Here is a 20,307-nt window from a genome sequence, read left to right as displayed (position 1 = left end):
GGCCTTGTACGGATAAGAGCAGAGGCTTTGCACCTAGATTGGGTTGGGTTCAAATCCCTGTTCCGACATGTATTATTGGGTCATTTCACCTCTCCAAGTCTCACTTTTCATCTGTGAAATAGGCGCACCGATAAGAATCTTTCAAGGTTGTCATGGGAAATAAATAAGATAATACCTGTAAAGTATTTAGCATAGTTTTCAGAACATCAGTGGACATGAAGTTATTTAAAATCTATTCTGCAAACATTTAAAAATTCTGAATAAGTATACAATTTTACTAGAGTCTGTTGGGGATATTTTACATAATTCTGTTTATTCAGTGTATATTTACTGAGGGCCTAAAACGTTCCTGGTACAGTGTTGTATGCTGGGTCTGCATTCAGGGAACTTCTAATTCCCTAAGTGCTTAAAAAGATAACTAATAATGCAAGACAGCTTGAGATTTTGAAGTGAGCAGCTAGCATCGCCAAGGATAGGAGAAAAGAGGTTTTGGTGGGTTAGAGTGACCAGGCAAATTGTTTCTGTAAAGCAGAGGTTGCCGACTCATATCCTCATTACTGTTTCCTTACATCAAATTAGAAAGTAAGCAGGAAAGACTCTTAAGACTGGATGAAACCTGGCCAGGATGGTAGGAAGGGAAGGGATCCATCAAGACTGGAAATCTAAAAGCTACTTTTTTGGGGGTACATTGTTCTGTGAACTCTCCTGACTTTTTTAAATGTTAGCAATAATTTATCATATATTTTAAAAATTTGTATAGGCCATACAGAGCATGTCTGCAGTGTGTAAGGCTGGGTCGGACTCAGGCACCATCTGTTTCCAGCCTTTAACTGGCAGCTGTGGGACTGTTGATCCACTGAGTTTCTCAGCAGTGGCTCTAACACACCCATCTAGAGATGGCACCGTGAGGGGCAGGGACTTGAACTGAGAGCCCAAGGCCCAACCCTCACTCCCCTCCTCTTTTCTGCGTGACTTTTCTTCTGACTGGTTTCATCTTCAACTTGCTCTTTGACAGGGCGTGTTGGAGCGAGTGGAGGCGGCGACTGGAGCAGGTCCGTGTGGGACATGCTCTCTATGCCTCCGCTGTGAGGCACAGGACCCAGGGCCTCCAGCTGCAGGTGAGTCCAGCAGACTCTGGTTTTGGAGTCTTGTCCATGATGTCAAGCCCCATACCCACAAGGGGTGGGGTGTGACTTCCCAGCAGGTGGCCAGTCGTCCAGCTGCTGCCTCTGCTTGGCCCTCCCCACAGCTCAGGGACTGAGGAGGAGGCGGGGCCAGAAGCATAGTGGAGGGCTGAGCTCTTCAACAGACAGAGGTGGCTGTTAGGATCACGCTAGATGTGATTACCAGTGGTTTGTAGAGCGTGTCTGCTAATTGCGGAACTGGAAAGGGGTTTACGAATTAGTTATAAATATGTTAAAGAGACAGCAGTATATTTTTTATTTTCTCCTTACTGTTTTTCTAACAGCCAATTAGCACTAATGAAGTAACTCTTGGAAAGCACCTAAGGATTCGGCCTGGCTGCCAGTGGAACCAACCATGTTATTAGAGGGTTGGAACTTTCCGCCTTCCCCCCACCCCTGACCTCTGGGGAGGGGAGAGGTGCAGGAGGTCGAATTAATCGCCAGTGGCCAATGATTTAATCAATCATGACTATATAATGAAGCCCCTGTAAAACCCCAAAAGGGTGAGGTTGGAAGAGCCTCTTGGTTGGTGAGTGTGTGGAGAGGTGGGAAGAGTGGCTTGTGTGAAGAGGAAGCTCCGCCCCTTTCCCACATACCTTGCCCTATGCGTTTCTTCCATGTGGCTGTTCCTGAGTTACAGCCTTTTATAATAAACTAGTGCTCTATTAAGTAACATGTTTCTCTGAGTTCTGTGAGTTGGTCTAGCAAATTAATCGAATTTAAGGAGGGGGTTGTGGGAACCTCTGATTTGGAGCTAGTCAGTGCCTGTATGTACCAACCAGGACTTGCAGTTGGCATTCTGAGTTGGAGGGGGTCTTTGGAACCTCCTGTATGTGGCCAGTCAGTAGAAGCACAGGTAAGAGCCTGGGCTTGGCGCTGGCATGGAAGTTTGTGGGGGCGGGGGTGGGATAAGGGTAGGGGACAAGGCAGTCTTGTAGGACTGGACTCAACCTGTAGAATCTGAGGCCATCTCTGGGTAAATAGTGTCAGAACTGATTTGAATTCTTGGACACCCTGTTGGGATTGGGTCCAAGAACCCAATTTAGAGGGAGAGTAGGAGTCAGGTCATGAGGTGACAGGGAGGCAGATTGTAGGACTTTGCAGGCTGTGCCCATTAAAGGCCTGGGCTCTCATTCCAGGAGAGGTGGGAAGCTATTGGCTTTCAGGGGAGAGCGATGTGATCACACTTACCTCTTAAAAGGATCCCTTTGGTTCATTTTGTGCTGCCTTTTGAGTTAGAAAGGGAAGGAGAGATATTAGAGGGTGTGTGTGCTTATACTTTCAAGAAAAATAATGGAAAGATAAACCTAAAACAAAAAAGTGGTTACCCATAGAGGGAAGGAGGGAACAATGTTGGAACAAAGTACTTTTGTGCATTTACTTTGTTATACATTTTAAACTTTGGAACCATGTAGATATTTTATATAATTAAAAAAAATAAAAGGAAAAAAAATCCCTAGGATTTTAAAACACTCCGAAACAAACATATCAAGTTTGTAGCAATGACTACACAGAGAAAATAATTACTTCAAGTAACCCTAAAATACAGTATTTTGACTCTTCCTCCCTAGTAGGATGTAGTCTAAGGACACAGGAAACTGCCAAGAAATGGAAAACTGTCCCCGGTAGTCTTACGTTAGTAACTGGCTTGGAATTATGTCGAAACAGTTACAGCTACATTGTAAGATAAAGCAAATAACTATAGCAGTGTCATTAGGAATCACGACTTTCAGAATGGAAGAAAATATTACAGGTATTAAATCAAAAAAATTAAATAAAAGCCCTGTAATCTGAAGCTGGAAATATAAGTATCAGTATGGACTCAAGACTTTTTTTTTACCTAATAATCTTCTGACTCTAAAAATCTTCTGACTGAAAAGCCTTAGAAGCAGTGGCATTAACACAGCGTTTGGCTTCTGCAGAGCCCCAGTTGTGGTCTCTGCTATTTTCCACCGAAAGGAACTGAGGACTTTTTTTTTTTTTTTTTTTGAGAAATGGCTGATTCCAGGTCTACAGCTGGAAATAGACATCATTAGACTGGGGTACCGATTTTCAACCTTTCTCATCTCATGGCACACAAATTAATTACTAAAATTCTGTGGCACACCCCAAAAATACATTTTTTGCCAATCTGACAAAAATATTTGATTGCTTTACAAAAGGTATGATAATAGTCATTACGTACTCTTTTTACTCCAAAGTGACTTCTTAAAAAAAATCTGGCGCCTATACTTGCATATAAAGATTTCCGTACCAAGAATTAACCAATCAGATGGAACCTTATTGCATGATGTGACCAATAAAATGCAGCTCTATTCTATGACCTTACATATTTATGGTTCAGGACAGGGCGTTCACACTGGACTGCTGTCACTGTGCTGGATGTTGTCACTTTTTTATTTGACAGTCTAAGGGAAGAGAGGTCAGTGCCCCTGACTGAATAGGCAGGTGCTGCATGGTTTAAAAATTCTTACAGCACACGGGTTGAAAATCACTGGTTAGGGGACAGTGTGCTGCCAAGGGAGGAAATGAACGCGGGTTGATAGGGTTGTGTCAGGGCTCCCGTAGGCTTAAGCTAGAACAATGTGAGCATCAAAAAGAATAATGGCTACAGTGGGTTGAAAAACATATCAAATTTATAAAAGTCATGCATTCATAACGAGAAGTAAAAAGGAACTCATTGGTCACAATTTAGGTTAGAGCGTTAGCTCGATGCCTTGAAAATTAATGAAGGTAAACATGAAGCATTTGGCCTGCCTTTCCTGTACAAACTAATCTCTGAGAAACCACAAGGTTAATGAGAGACTAGCCTTCTTTATAGATTTGCAGTTAATAAATGCAGGAGCACTGGAGATACAAAATCACTGTTTGCCACTCCTAATGAGAAAATGGGTGTAGGCAGCCAGCACCAGGTGAAAAGGCGATGGGGAAATATAATGGATGGATCAGAGGTACCATCTGAAGCCACTGAGCCGTCTTGGCACTGATAAAACTATAGCAACCTGCCATGGCGTGCCTCACCATGCAGCGTAATGGGAAATGCCGAGCACCACTCGAGAACTGTTGTCTAAAAATTTGAACATGACTCCAGTTATCAGTTCACGGGAAGTTCAGGGATTGGAGGAATGAGTTTAAGGCACCTTGAGGAGACAGCCAAATCTTTATAACATTTTATAGGGTAAACACAGAGGAAGAAATGAAGGTTACACTAAATGAAATAAGGAAAAATCTACAGGGAACCAACAGTGAAGGGAAGGAAGCCAGGATTCAAATCAACGATTTGGAACATAAGGAAGAAATAAATATTCAACCAGAACAGAAAGAAGAAACAAGAATTCAAAAAAACAAGGATAGCATATGAGAAGAGTCTGGGACATCTCCACAATTGCCAACATCCAAATCATAGGGATGCCAGAAGGAGAAGAGGAAGAGCAAGAAATTGAAAACTTATTTGAAAAAATAATGAAAGAAAATTTCCCTGATTTGGCAAAGGAAATACGCATACAAGTCCAGGAAGCACAGAGTCCTAAACAAGTTAGACCCAAAGAGGGCCACGCCAAGACACATCATAATTAAAATGGCAAAGGTAAAAGATAAAGAGAGAATCGTAAAAAGAGCAAGAGAAAAGCAGAGAGTTACCTACATAGGAGTTCCCATAAGACTATCAGCTGTTTTCTCAAAAGAAACTTTGCAGGCTAGAAGGGACTGGCAAGAAGTATTCAAAATGATGAAAAGCAAGGACCTACAACCTAGATTACTCTATCCAGGAAAGCTACCATTTAGGATGGAAGGGCAGATAAAGTGCTTCCCAGACAAGGTAAAACTAAAGGAATTCATCATCACCAAGCCATTATCACCGGAAATGTTAACGGGACTTATTTAAGAAAAGAATAAGATCAAAACTATGAACATTAAAAAGGCAACAAATTCACAGCTATCAACCATTAAATCTTAAAAACAAAAAACCTGAGCAAACAACTAGAATAGGAACAGAATCATAGGTATGAGATCATTTGGAGGGTTATCGGCAGGGAGGGAGTGGGGGGAGACTGGGGAAAGGGTGCAGGGATTAAGAAGCATAATTGGTAGGTACAAAATAGAAAGGGGGGTATGAAGAATAGAACAGGAAATGGAGAAGCCAAAGACCTTTATATGCACGACCCATGGACGTGAACTAAGGGGAGGGATTGCAGGAGGGAATGGGGGTACTGGGCAGAGGGGGCAAAGTGGGAAAAAGTGGGACAACTGAATAACATAATCAATAAAATATACTAAAAGTTTTGTATATTTTTGAAAAAAATGAAAATAGACCATAGAAGATCACGCATAAAAGCAGGGACAATAGCGAAGAAGCTATTATCTATCAAATTCCGCATGAGACTGTGGGCAAGGATGATAGCAAGGTGGCATTGGATTCCGGGCGTGTTTTGAAGGCATTGCCCTCAGGATTCGCTAATGGATAGATAAGATGGGAAGTTTCAGGGAGAGAATCTCAGATGACTCCCAGGTTTTTGACCTAAGAAACTAAACAGTGGGGTTGCCATTCACTGAAATGGGGCAGATGGAGGGAGAAGCAGGCTCGTGGGGAAGCATTAGGAAGAGCTACATTTTTAGCTCCATGTTTCCAGCCTGATAGGCTTTGCATATCCAGAAGGAGATGTCAAGAAGGCGGGTAGATATATGTGTGGAGTATTGAGGACAGGTCCAGACCTGAGGTGTAAATTTGGGAGTCCTGGGCATGCAAATGGTAATTGAAGCTGCGAGAGACTGGGCGAAGGCACGAAAGGAGTGAGTAGCTAGTGGAGAGGCTCCAGGACTGAGCCTGTGAGACGGGGATCAGCAACTTGAGCAGAGAGAGAACCGTCATGTCCTGGAAGCCAGGTGAAGGGAGGTGTGATATCGGCTGTGTCAGATGCTTCTGGCCTTTCAGGGAGGGTGAGGATTGATATTTGATCTTTGGATTGAGAAATTTAGAGATCACTGATGTGCTTGATAAGAGCAGTTTCAGTGAGCCACCTGGGGAGAGGTTCAAGGAAGCCTGCCTGGGAGAAAAGAAATTACCAACAGACAGCTCTTTTGAGGAGTTTGGAAGGGAAGGGAAAGAAATCGAGTGTTAGCTGGCTGGCAAAGTGTGGCAAAGTGTGGCTGGTGTGTGTTGGTTGGTTTGAGAATTAACTGATTGATTCCTTTGAAGGAGCATTTTTGTGACAGTAATCTCCTCCACCCACCACTTTTTATTTTTGACAAATACCAAGTCACAGGAAAGATGGATACTGTATACAGTTTCCTAGTGTAACCATCGTTTACATCTCGCCACATTTGCTTTCCCTAAGTATATCAATATATTTTCGGAGCCACTTGAAAGTTGCAGACATAAAACTTAACTAAATACTTTAGTTTACATCTCCTAAAAGTAAGGATATTTTCCTACTTAACTATAATATCATTATATCCAAGAAATTTAGTATCAGTATGATAACATCTAAAATACAGTTTATATGCAAACTGTATAGTATTGCTATTTTAGTGTCAGGTCCAAGTCCAATGACAGGTTACCCATTGCTTCCAGCTGTCATATCTGAGAAGGGACATATATATTTTTTAGGATGGGAGACAGAACGGCACACTCATGTGCTGATTTTAAAAATCTAGTAGAGAGTGGAAGCAGATAATGCAGAAGTGGGGGCAATCGCCAGAGCAACAAACTTAAGAAGATGAGAGAAGATGGGATGTATCCTTAGTGGGAGGGGTGACCTTTGATGGGGGCACAGACAGTTTACCCCGAGTAACAGGATGGAAGGCAAAGCCTATGGGCAGGTGGGTAGATAGAGTGGAGGGAGCTTGAGAAAATTCTTTTTTGATTGCTTTTATTTTCGTGGTGAGATAGGAAGCATGGTATTCAGCTGAGAGGGAAGAAAGGCGAAGAGGTGTGACAGGTTTAAGAAGGTGGGAAGCCGTCCTCTGAGACGGCCCTCTTCAAACTAGGGCCTGCGCGTCGCTGAGGACAGGAAGATTTTCTCAAGTGTGTGCATTTACGGACGTTCTTTAGGGAACCGTTTTGTAGACTTCAGCTTCTGCAGATACACTTCCAGGAAACTAATGTGTCTGAGGAAGGGCCTCTCGAGAATAGGCTTCCTCTCACTTTGGAAAGAAAGGCAGGCTCTCACCTATGCCCGATCTGAATTAATTGTATCACCTCTTGGATTGTCCCTGCTTCTTGTCTGCTCATTGTTTTTTTTTAATTTTAAAAATTTATTTACTGATTTGAGAGAGAGAGAGAGAGAAACATCAATTTGTTGATGAGTTTTTACTCACCGGTCCTCTGGCATGTGCCTGACCAGGGACCAAACCCCCAACGTTGGGGAGTTGGAACGATGCGCCAACGAACTGAGCTACCTGTTCAGGGCTGCTCTCTGATTTTGTTATTCCTCTTTGTTTTTGTTCTTAATCCAGGGAAAAAACTCACTTTCTGGAAGTAGGATGCCCTTCTTAAATATCCTTTCACCCCATATTCCCACAGCTTATCATGCCGCTTCCTTGAGTCTAATTTTCACCTTTCCAGTCAGTGTGTGTGTGTGTATGAGTGTGTGTGTGTGTGTGTTTCTGTTTCCCTCACCTGTACTTCACCTTTGCTTTCCTGCCTCCCCTTTGAGTGTTGTCTTTTCTGTGTCCTTCAGGCTTGGTCGCGGTGGCAGGAACAGCTCCTGCATGTCCAGAGGGAGAGACAGAAAGTGGCCTCTGCAGTGAAGCACCATCAGCGGTGGCAAAAGTTGAGATCCCTGAAGGCCTGGCTTGAATTCCTGCAGGTCCGGAGGGTAAAGAGACAGCAGAAAGGTGAGCAGGAAGTCCCCGGCTCAGGAGACAGAGGGTTGGGTCACAATTTCCACTCTCCTTCTGCCAGTGGTGCTAATTTATTAAGGAGAGATATAATGATATTATGCCACAAATTTTGGTAAAAGGAGATTGAGGAGGAAAATCCATCACCCTTAATTCACATTTATTTTCTTCTGGCCTTTTCTTCTATGAATATATTTTATTCAGTGGGGTTTTAATTATGCTATAACTACCGTGTTACTATGATTAATATGATGTATGCAATTTTGTGTGTTGCTTTTTTCCTTACAACTAACCAGCACTTTCCTATGTCTCTAAGTATTCTTCATTAATGTTATTTTTTTGATGGTTATATTTAATAGGATGTCTTACCTTAATCTACTCAGCCATTCTTCTGTTGACAGATATTTGGATGGTTTCTGTTTGTCCCGTTATGTGAATGTGTGTGATTTATGATGTTGAGTTTTTTAAAACACTCTTCAAAAGGTTTATTTCCCAATGAGAGTTCCGAAGTGATACTATGTAGGTCACGATCACCAGCACTGTCTGTACTTTTGTTTCTTTGGCCCATGCAGAAGTGACTCAGTCTCTGCGCTAGATGCTGGGTTGGGCTGTCCGGCTTTTACGGAGCACTCTCTGCAGAAATGTCTAGGCTGCCAAAGCTGTCTCCTGGGAGCGTTTGAATGTGTCCATTTGAGACTAGTGACAGGAGACCAGTGCCTGGTTGCCCGAGCCCGAACGGGAAGCCACTAAGCTGTTGGGAATGATGAGCTGCAGACTAATGTTCCGCCAGTGACTGCATTTGAATTTCAGGACCGACCCCTTTCATTTCCTGCACTTCAGCTCACCGGGCCATTAGCTAATTAGTGTTAAAAGGAGACGAAGCTGGCAGCCTGCATCAGCCTGACTCAAAGCTCAAAAAAGCCTTTGCCAGCCTGTTGTCGGAACCGTGTGTCATTGACTCAGTCCCTAAAGTCCTATCTGGGAGACCTCAGCAAAGAGTCAAAAACAAAACGGAACCTTTGAAAGCAGCAAGTTGCTGTTCTTACTCATCAGTAGTAACTATGAGCCTCAGCTCTTTGATTTTATAGCATCCTCTTCCCTAAAATTACAGACCTTTTCTCTTGGAAAGAAGAGATGTAGCTAAGGGATTCCTAATAACCTTCCCATGTTTAGAAAACATTTATTCTAGGGTTCTTTGTGAGAGCCGCCTTGAATCTCTGCTGTCTGCCAGTAGTGGGGTTCACCTTGTCTTAAAGATGCTTCCAGTCCATTGCTCAATGAGGGGTGTTAGAACTTTATTTTCTCTGCTGCAGAGCTGGCTGAGCGATTCCACCAAGTCACTGTTCTTCAGATACACTTCTGTGATTGGCAGTGGGCGTGGCAGCGGAGGGAGAGTTTGCATGCTCACCACACACGGGTGGAGGCGCTGGCCACAAGGATGGTGCTGCGTCGGGCCTTCACTCACTGGAAACACTGTATCCTTTTCAGCCTCCCAGCCCTGTCTACCCCCTCAGCTAGGACAGCGTGAGCTTGGCATCCTATAAAACAAGAATCAGGAGCTACATAGGAAACAATTATTGAACAGTTTAATAGTGCTGATCTCTCTTGATTTCTTTTGAGATTTTTTGATTGGGAATATTCACACAAAACAGTACGTATAGCATATTTACAGTTTAAAGAATAATAATTGAATGAACAGCTGTGTACCCACCAGTCAACTTAAAAAGGAGAACATTGCCGGCACTCGCCTGCTCCTCTCTGATTGCTTCCCTTTCCTCCTCCTCCTCGGAGGTGATCCTCCTATCCTGAATTTGATGTTAAAATCTCGTAGCCTTTCTCCCCACTGGGTGGTGGAAACAGGCATAGCCATTTCTGTCTCAGAAACTTGTTTTATTTCATTTCTGTTTTAGAAAGCCCTCTGTCCTTGGCGGATCTATCATTCTGATCATAGCTTCCATTTAGTGAGCTTTTACTGCGCGCAGGCGTTCTGCTCTTATTCTTCACAGCAGCCCCGTGGAGGGGCGTCACTGCATTCACCTTACAGATGAGGAAACAGGTTCAGATTCGGGAGCGAAGTAATTTTCGAACTCACAGCAAGACGTTGGCAGAGCCAGGAGTTTTTAAGCCCTGGCCTTTGAGTCCAGTGCACACCGCGCCTGCCACAGTGCATGCCCAGGTGTGAGGGTTTAGACCGCCCGGGATGTGCAGCCACACACTCGGTGGTTTATCAAACTCTTGCTTTGTTCTGAACTCCTGCCTAAGTTCTGGAATAGGGGGAAACTCGAAGGCTAACAGTGGCTCATTGTCTAGTGGGGGAAACGGACATGAAAATGAATCTTTACAGTACGGCTGACGGGAGAAGTGCGATGATAAAGGTTTATGTCAAGTCCTGCGAGAGCTGCTGGGGTGACTCAGCCAAAGAGATGTTTGAGCCGAACTGAAGTCCTAGAGGATGACGACTTCGCCCAGCAGAGAAGTTGGGGAGGTGTTTCCGGGGGGAGGAGTGGCACTTACACAGGCGTAGATGAGGGGGAGCATTCAAGGTTGGTGACGGGGGTCCATGGTGAGCTTTGGGGGGTGGCTGGCAGCAGGGTAGTGCAGCTGGATGCTGACTGGGGACCCTCGTGGGCAGTGCTCAGGAATTCGGGCTTTCTCTTGGCAGCACTGGGGATCCTCTGGAATTATTTGAGAAGTGGCTCAGCAGGTTTATACTTTGGGAGGGTCAATCTGGATCGGAGGAGCGAAGCTAGCACAGGGACACCAGGTATATGAGGTGGCTCTCTCACCAGTCTGTACGAGGAACAAGTCCAGCGAACTGCAGGGTGTTGGGGGCAGAGACAGAAGAACAGGAGAGATTTAGGGGGAGAGCAGATGGACTTGGCGACTGAGTAGATGGCAGGAGTGGGAGGAGAAAAGCTTTGAAAATAACTCCAAGGTTTTTAGCTGAAATCTGACTGGATTGTGATGCCAGAACAGAGAACGCGGGAGAGAAGTTCTGCGCGAGATACGGTGATTTGGAAATGCTTACTGCAGTCGTTGGCAGTTTCTCTCAGCTAGGCTTTGCCTCTCATGAAACGGGCATCAGAGGAAAGGCGAGGCCAGCCGTGCGAGAAGTAACTCACATGGTACCCCTTTGCGCACTCGTCCTTGGGTCATCAGGAGGAGACGGCGGGGGGGGGTGGTGGCGGGGGGGACAGCAGCCCCTCTGCATATCCAGTGCTCCCCTGCAGCCAGAACCCTTCAGGGGGATGACTAGGATTGTACCGTGTGGGGGTGGGAACCGCGTTGAGACCAGAGGCCTTAACCCCTGCAGATGTGCTGCTGTGTGCACAAGCAGCTGCCCAGTGGAAGGCGGCCGAGGAGCACCGCAGGCACCGCTTGCTGGTAAGCGTGTCAGCCCTGCTCAGGCACCCCCTCTTGGGGTTCTGGCCCCGCCTCAGTGCCCCTGGTGCTGTGGCGAGCTTCGGTCACGAAGCTCTGCTTTATCGTGGGTGTGCCTGTTGTCATTTTGGATCAGAGATGGTAATGGTGTGGGGTCAGAGGAGGTTGGAGCTATAAAGGAATCTTAGAGATGATCTAGGCCTGGGGATTTTTAGGTGCTGGGCCCCCGTTTTGATGGTGGAAGCCTCGTCTGTGAAATTGACCAGAGCAGCTGTATGGAGGGCGAAGTGAGGTCTGGGGAGTAGTACCTGTTCTCTCCCCAGCCCTTGCCAATGCTTTTCGTGTCCTGTGGAGGTCCCCAGAGCACAGTGTGAGAACCCCTGATCGCTTCACGTCTGTCTCGGCAAACTGAAGCCCGGGCCGTGGGGGAATGGGCTTTGCTTGGCCACGTGTGAGGCACGGACGGGGCTGGAGCCAGGCCCGCGTGTCCTGCTTCTGCCTCAACCCCCTACTCACCACGGATTCCTTCTCTTCCTGCTATCCTACCCTTGCAAAACTGCACGTATAATTGTGCAAGTGTACACATTGACCCACATGGTTAAAAAAAGAAAACCATCATAGGCTAAAAGTCTGCCTCCTTTGTGAGGGGCTAAGTTGATGTTTTCGACCTTCGTGTGTAGTGTTCCCATCTGGGTCAGGGGGATCTGCCCGGGTCGGAGGTCAGGGTGTGTTTGTTCCTGTGCGTTACCACGGACAGCAGGGAGTGAGTCGGCCGCTGTTTATGAAGTGCCGCCTATGCGGCCTGGCGTGCATCAGGCTCCTGCTGAGACTCAGAGCAGAGACACTCTCAGGGACAGGGGAACAGCTGTGACCAGCTGTGACAGAGCTGCTTGTCACTGCTCTTATTTTTACAGACAGTTTTGATCTGTGACCGGTTGTGTCCTTTCTTCTTTTCACAGCTCATTTGCTTTAGAGCCCTAAAAGAGAGTGTGACCTGTGCCCACCTCCAGCGAATAAGAAGGAATCTCGCTCACCAGCAACATGACGTCATGGTGAGGGTCTCCTTCTGTATCAAGGGACTGCTCCTGATGGCCACTCTTTGTTCACCCTTTGTGCTAACAGATTTGCCCCCTGACCTGCGGACTCTGAAACTGTGGGGTCCATTTTCTTTCATAGTCCACACCAGCCAGTATAGAAACCTTTGTCACTGCCCTGTTTAATCCCGTTTTTTATCTTTTTGCTAAGGAAATTGGTATTTGAATCAGACGTCAGGGTCTGTGGATTGTGACCCTGACCTGGGGAATGGGTCTGAGCCTGCCCCCCAGGAGGCTTCAGTGGTGTCTGTGGTGGCGTCTGCGCTGTCAGTCTGTTCCCTGCAGGGGCTGGTTTCCCTGAGGGCAACAGGCCTTCTGTCTCTTCGTGTAGATTGTGTTTCTGGGTGTACAGGGATGGTGTTCACTTGTTTTGTTGTTAATTATCAAAACGTTTAAATGTATAGAAAAACATGAGCACTAGTGTAAGAATAAGCAGCTATATATAAGACTCACTATCTAAATTCAACAATAGGTAATATTTGCTATATTTGCCTCCTTTTTTTCTGAATCATTTCAAAGCAAATAGCAGACATCATGACACTTTGCATCTCAACACTTCAGCGTGCATCGCCCAAAAAGGACCTTTTCTTACGTAGCCCGTTAGCATTACGGTCCCTAGCAAAGCGAACAGCATTCCCCTCTCATTCGGTGCCCAGCCCGTATTCAAGTTTCCTTCAAAGTGTCCTTATAGCTGTTCTTACTTTTTCCAACTAAGGACTGATCATTCACTACATTTGGTTGTCTCTTGGGGCTCTTAATAACGACCTCCCCTTTCTCCCCCACTTCTTCTGTGTAACGTGTTTATCTATTTTTTAAACTGTGGTCAAACGCGCATAATAAGACTTACCATCTTAGCCATCCTTAAGTGTGCAGTTGAGTGTCATTAAGCACATTCACGCTGATGCACACCCATCACCACCGTCCCTCTCCGGGACCTTTTCCTCTTTGCAAAACTGGAACCCTGTGCCACTAAACGGTAACTCCCTTTCTCCTCCCCGAGCCCCTGGCAGCCGCCACTCTCCTCCTGGTGTCTGTGAGTTGACTTCTCCAGGTGCCTTACGTTTGCAGCACCGGCCCTTTTGTGACTGGCTTACTTCACTTAGCTCAGGGCACACTTTTCATTCTTTTATGACATTGACTTTTTGAAAAGGAAGGCCGGTTATTTTGTACAGTTTTCTATATTCTAAATGTATCTGTTTGTTTCCTTTTGATGTCATTCGGTTTTCCTTTGTTCCATGTAACTGCTGTAACTGGCAGTTAGATCCAAGGGCTGGATTAGATTGAAGTTACACAGTTTCTGGCAGGACTGCTCCCCAGGCAGCACTATGTGATGGGATCGCTTTCAGTTTCTGCAATGGCACTGTCTCCCACCAGGCCCATATGAGAAGAAATAGCTTCTCATTTCCATAGACTGCAAGAGCCATCATTTTGCTTTTTCGAGTTGACCCAGAATAGCTCCACATAGCTTCTCCATAATCATTCTGCAAGCCTGTTCCATGTTGGGTGCTCCAAACTGAGGTAATTCCTGCTTTGGGGGACCTTACAATCTTTTTGATGTAGGGATTTCCTAACTAATAGGTTAAGAGAGATCAGTTTGCCTTAATAACTTTCCATTTTCTTTCTGTTTTGTTTCAGCTGCTGCGCAGGTTCTGGAGCCTCTGGCAGTCTAAGGTTGAGCAGAGAGAGGAAAGAAAGCAGCTTCCCTTACTGCGTGCTGCCTGGGACCACTACAGGTAGGGAGGGACTCGGGCCTTCCCCGTGGGCTCCCCAGGGACCTGTTGTGACTGACTCACTGTTCTCTGGGAGTGACCACGTCCCCTTCCATGTGTCACGGCAGCAGGCTCAGAAAGGCCCTGCTATACACCACTTGTTCCTAAGCTTGTGTTTCCCTTTTGGCTGATCAGAGGAAAGGCAGAATGAGGATATTGGTACTGGTTCCTGGCCACCATAGTTTGAAGTGTGTGCTCACCGCCTCAGTCCTTCCAGCTTTAGTAACATTCACGTCACAGAATTCACGCATTAACACTGTTCGAGAGAAGGCTCAGGTCAGGTGGATATTTGCGGCTGGTCTTGAACGGTGCAGAGAGCGTCCTCAATTTTTTAGAGTTAATCGTTGAGTTAAAAAAAATATATGAATGCACCCCATGTCCATGAGAAAAACTCAGTGTATAGGAAGGAAGGTAGAGAGTTAAATAGAAGCTACCTGGGTCCCTTCCTCCAACCCCTTAGTCTTACTCTTCAGAGGTAACCCCTATTCACTGTACCCCGCCACCTAAAAAAAGCCAGTTTAATGCACTTAATTTGCATAGTTATATAAGTTTAATTTTGGAACATTTTTTAATACGTCAGTGAGAATCCCAGTGTTTAACTGACTCAGTTTGGAGTTATCAGGGTGTATTAGTATTCTGAGCCCTGGTTTACAAAACTGAATGTGGTTCTCATTGTGAAAATCACTGTGTGAAGGGAGCACGGTGGTCATTAACAAGCCCCAGAGCTCAGCTACAAGACAAGAAGGGCATTGGGGTGGGGGGGGGGGTCATGCTATTCCCTTCGTTCCAGAGATGCTGTACTTGGCGGTGTAGTCAGGTTTACAAGAAGGTTGTTCACATTTTTGGGCCAGCCACAGTCCAGAATCAGGGTTGTCTTTAATACTCAAGTTTAGTTACATCTTGATTTACCTGCCTCAAAAACAAAATATAAATTTAAAAACCGACCTGGAAGTGGGATGCGCAGCACCTTGGCGTTCTGTGTTTTATTTCAGAATGACATTGCTGCGCAAGTGTATCAGGTGGTGGTTACAACATACTCAGAAGAGGCGATACAAGCAGGTATGGAGTACTTCTTATCAGATACCTCTGCTGGCTTACGTTCTTGGATTCATTTGCTATGGAAAAATTCTTGGAAAAGGCCTATGCCAAGAGGTCTTGGTGTTCAGATTTGGAAGAGAGGGTGCTGTAAAAACGGAAAGATATTTCCCCCAGTCCTCTCTAGTGATGTCAGAAAGTCTGCATAATTCCCCCTCCTTCATCCACTTTGGAAATGCGGGCGTTCTCTGAAAACGAGAAGCTCTCAATGGCCATTCATTCCATATACATCGTTACTCAAATTCCTTCATTATATTAGTTAGCTACCCATCACCCAGTGGGACCTTCAAAAGATATTGGGAAAAGTGCAGAACCTAAGTGCCACTTCCCTGTGCTAAACAGTGTGAGACACGGGTACCCACAGTGGCCGGGAGGGGTTGGGGGGTCAGGCTTATGGATTAGTGAAGGCAGAGTGAGGAAGACGGATTCAGTTCCATTGAAGAAGGACTTGTTGAGCAGCTGCTGCGCCTCAGACACTGCGCTACGCACTGAGGGTACAGCCGAGATACAAAGCAGGCCGAGCTGCCCTCGCAGGGCTTGTGATTTAGTCCCAGGGATCTTGCAGGCCGGCTCCAATGGTGGGTGGCTGTCTGGAGCGCCGAACCGAGAAGGATTTCGAGGCCACATTCGGGCTCAGGGGACTGGAGATGTCCGCATGGGCATCGCAGTGGGAAGTGGCACTGGGTGTGCCTGTCTGGCCCCGCCTGGCCGTTCACCGGGGGACACTGACCAAACCTGTCTCCGTTATTTTTTTTGTGCCCTCTCAATGGGTATGAACCACTTGGGCCATAGGGAAAAAATTTAGATAAATATAAATATACGTATATACATATAAATATACAAAGAGATGCTTAACCCACTTTTAATTAAAGTGAACAGTTTTCCCCTATCATGTTAGCAGAGATTAAAAATGATTTAAATTTTTCCTCAATTTTGTGTAGGAAGCAAACCCCCTTCAAGAGTGGGACCCGGAAAGGTTGTTTTCTTTTTTAATGTGAAGTACAAACAATGGTCGTTGATTGTTTTACCTTAGCTGTTACAGGCCCGAGCAGACAGTCACTTCCAGCAGAGAGCCCTGCCTGCGGCCTTCCAGGCCTGGAGAAGACTCTGGCGGTGGCACCAGCAAGAAAGTGTCCTTAACGCAAGAGCAGCGCGCTTTCACAGGTGTGCAGGCGTCCGGGGTCTAATTTTGCCACCCACACAGCCATTGGCTTTGCCTTCCAGCCTCCAGGCCAGTAGGCCCAGGTTTCCCCTGGTTTTTCTATAATGCGCCTGCATTGATTCCGTCTAGCAGGAATACAGCCAGCATTGTCCCCCGGGAAAACTTTTGTCCATTTTTATTGCGAATGCTTTCAAAACAGCCTGGGTTTTATGCCCCTTCCGTCATTTTAAGCCACAGTGAGCTCCATTAAAGCTGCCCATTAGCTCTCTGGGTCAGTGTGGTCGGACCTCGAATTGCTCTGGCAGGCATTCTTGAGTGTGATTTCCGTGAAACGTTTTGTTCCTGTTCTGCTAGACCTGGTTGTTTGAAGTCGCGAAATTAGGACAAAGAGCAGAGTAACATCTTTCTAGCTGCCAGTGGGGCACAGATGGACGTGGAAAGTAATGGAATGATTAATCGCTAACTCCGTGTCTGCCACTGTGCTAGGCATGACCTGATGGCAGAAAGGAAACCAACACATAGACTCATTGGCCTATGACATCATCATCTTCCTTAATGATTTCCTTCTGCCAGCAGTCCTGAGAGAACAGGTTCAAAGTGATACGTGACTCGCCCAGGTAATACAGACAGTAATCAGCAGAGCCAGGGTTGAAACTCAGAGCTCCTTGATTCCAAAGTCCAAGGAGGAGGGAGAAGATCTTTTTAATGACTTTGTGGGAGATAAGGCTGTTTACACGAGAAGCAACTGAAGAACAGTTCCGGAGAACAGATCCTTGCATCCTCAGTTTTGTCAGCCACAAGGTCCAGAGCTCAGAGCTAGTGCTGAGGCCGGAACCTGGGGGAGGCCTGGCTGTGAGCCGAGGGGGTGAGGATGGATGGCGGGAGTGGGCAGGCGGAGGAGGACCAGGCTGAGGGGGTTGCCTGATCCTATAGGTAATGGACAGATGTCTGTGGGGATCGAACCCACAACCTTGGCGTATTGGGATGCTGCTCTAACCAGCTGAGCTACCCCGCCAGGGTATCTGGCTTCTTTTAAAGTTCAGTGGAACGTTTCTGAGATTGAGCCATGTTGTTGCGTGTATCAGCACTTCAGTCTTTTTTTGCTGGGTAGTGTTCTATGGTGTGAATATAAGGCAGTATTTTGATCCATTTAGGACAGGAGTCGTTTCTGGGTTGAGGCCATTACGAATAAAGCTGTTGTGAACATGTGTGTTTGTGGACCGTTCTCATTTCTTTGGGCAGACATACCTAGTACATGCTTATAGGTGGTCACGTCAGTTTATGTTCCCACCAGAAAGTATGAAAATTCTAGTTGCTCTACATCCTCTCCAACACTCGGTGTTCACAGTCCTTCTGATTTACTTGTCCTGGTGGGTACGGGGTGCTCGCTTCCCCGCTGACTCATGACGTGAGCGTCAGTAAAGCCCGATCAGCCTGGAAGAAAAGCCGGTTGTGGTTGTTCAACCAAGTCAGACTGATCACAGGAACTCCGGAGTGCTGCCCGACCTGAGGGAGAGGAGTTTGCAAGGGTTGGGTCCCCTCTGAAGGACTCTGAGGGGGGTCAAAGGGGCACAGGGACCGACCGGTTTGGGGTTGGCTGCTGTTTCTGAGGCAGGACCAGGAGGGAGGAGAAGTGGGGATTCCCTGGGAGTCCTGTCGTGAGTATCATCGGGAATGCAGGAAAGTAGCAGAGCTCGTCCGGGGCATTGCTGTTGAGGAAGCAATGACCACTCCAAGTGGGGGTCCCTGTGGCTACAACTGCTGCGTGCCCGAGGGAGCAGCTGTCTCCCGGCAGCTGCTTTGCCTGGGTCTGTCTTGCCCGGCTGACTAGTGGCGGGCGGCTCAGGTTTTGATTCGTTCAGTCTTTTATCATGTGTTTATCGACTCTGTTTATTTTTTGTGACGTGCCTGTTCAAGTCTTTTCTCTGGCTTTTAAAACATTGGGTTATGTGTCTTTTTATTATTGTTGATATATAGTTCTTCATATATTCTGGATGCAAGTCCAATGTCAGATATATATATACGTATTGAAAGTATCATCTTCCCGTATGTGGCTTGCCTTTTCATTTTCTAACGGTATTTTTTCTTTTAATGAGAGCACCTGGCTTTGCCCATGCACAGCCCCTGGTGGCTGTTGACCAGGTGTCCCAGCACTGCTTTGCGGGCTTTGACTTCGTTAAGGTGAGCAAGTGGGCTGAGGCCGAGGCGACAGAGCAGTGGCTGCCAAACCCATCTCCCTGTCTACCTCCCCTGGGACGCGGGTGTTAAGTGCCCCCTCCTGGGTGACCTCAGACCTTCGCAGCTGGCCCTGGGGGCCAGGCATCTTTCAAGCCACTTGCCCCAAGTTTGTGTCCTGGCTGGTCAGCATGGATGGGGACGGCTTTCACTGGTAATCGTTGGTCACTGTTGGTCAGTCAGTGTGGAACCGCAGAAGAACCAGGGTCTCAAAGTCAGGGTCTTTCTCAGACTGCGTGCCTGGCTGACACCAGAAATACTTGGAAAGTATTGCCTTGTTTGTGGGGGTTTGACCACTGTTTTCTGCTTTCCTTTTCTTCCCCTTTTCTTTTTTCAGCTCTAAGCTTATTTGCCTCTTAATAGCACAGTGTTAAAGGAAAAACCCACTTGGAACTTTTCATTCTTTTTTAGTTGTTTAATTTTAGGTGCTTTACTACTATTATTATTATTTTTATTTTTTATATAGGGAGACATTAGAGAAGCAAGTATTTGCTATTTGGTGGCAAAAGATGTTTCGGCATCAAGAAAACCGCTTGGCAGAGAGAATAGTAAGTGGTTTCCCCTGAGGAGGTACCTGGGACGGGCAGGACCCGTTTCAGGGCTTTGCATTCCGTGCCTCCCCCTCAGGACACCGCTGGAGCCCAGGCCCTCACTGAAGGACGGCCTGCTCGTGATGCACAGCAGGGCCAGGTCTGGGCGTCTGTTTCCTTCGCACGGTGACTTCTGGGCCAGGGCAGCTGGCTCCCCAATGTCCATTTCTTTGGTGTTGGTCATTACTTGTAGCCTCTAGATTCTTCTGGCTTCCGTGTCCCCTCCTACTTGACCCATTCAGCGTTCTCCCGTCCTGCGGCAGGCCATCCTTCACGCCGAGCGGCAGCTTCTGCGGAGGTCCTGGTTCACGTGGCGGCAGCAGGCGGCAGCGCATCGCCGGGAGCGGCAGCGGCAAGCAGTGGCCTGTGCCCACCACCGCCAGGGGAGGCTCCGGAAGGCCTTCTCCACGTGGAGGGAGAGTGCCCGAGGGCTCAGATCAGAGTGAGTGGTCAGAGGGGCAGCACTATCAGCTCTGAGTGCCCGGCCAGAAGGCTGTGCTGGCCTGGACTCTGGTTTTAAGTTCTGGAAATTTCAGCCCGAAGCGGTCTAAGCGAAGCCGGGGCTGTGGCGAGAGGATCCGGGAACGTGAGGGGACAGACGTGCCTGTGGAACTGGAGTCCTGTTCACAGGCTGCATCCCGCTTGCTGCTCGGGGCCCATGCGGAGTGACCATGGCCAAGGACTAGAGTCATGCGCCTGTTGGGGCATAACTGACCCCGTCCCCAGGAGCAGCGGTTGTGGCCAGCGGGCATGGTGTGGCAGTCTTCCCCACACCATTTGGCTCGTGGGGCAGGACGGGCGGGACAGGCAGCCCGCGTTCCCACTGCAGACACTGTCCTGCTTTGCTCCCTTTCTGCATCCACTTTGTGCTGTGAGGTCTCCCCACCTCTCAGGCTCTGGCCACACCTCCTGCACAGCCCCCTGCACGTGAACAGGCTTCGGTGGTACTTGAAGCCCTGA

The 20,307-nt window shown here is 47.1% G+C and overlaps 1 protein-coding gene across 1 annotated transcript in view; it reads left to right on the top strand.

Moving 5' to 3' along the window:
* Positions 1 to 20,307, top strand: part of SFI1 (SFI1 centrin binding protein) — a 48,633-nt gene that overhangs the window by 17,765 nt on the left and 10,561 nt on the right. Inside the window, 10 exon segments of the mRNA XM_053928499.2 lie at positions 1,016 to 1,118; positions 7,862 to 8,018; positions 9,335 to 9,496; positions 11,335 to 11,405; positions 12,362 to 12,454; positions 14,132 to 14,229; positions 15,258 to 15,324; positions 16,394 to 16,524; positions 19,224 to 19,305; positions 19,611 to 19,789. Of these exon segments, the coding sequence (XP_053784474.1) occupies positions 1,016 to 1,118; positions 7,862 to 8,018; positions 9,335 to 9,496; positions 11,335 to 11,405; positions 12,362 to 12,454; positions 14,132 to 14,229; positions 15,258 to 15,324; positions 16,394 to 16,524; positions 19,224 to 19,305; positions 19,611 to 19,789 (1,143 nt within the window).

This window comes from Desmodus rotundus, chromosome 7 (genome assembly GCF_022682495.2).
Source record: "Desmodus rotundus isolate HL8 chromosome 7, HLdesRot8A.1, whole genome shotgun sequence".
NCBI classification, from domain to species: Eukaryota; Metazoa; Chordata; class Mammalia; order Chiroptera; family Phyllostomidae; genus Desmodus; species Desmodus rotundus.
The sequence above is the reverse complement of the archived record's forward strand: the minus strand, read 5'-3'. Positions and strand labels throughout refer to the sequence as shown.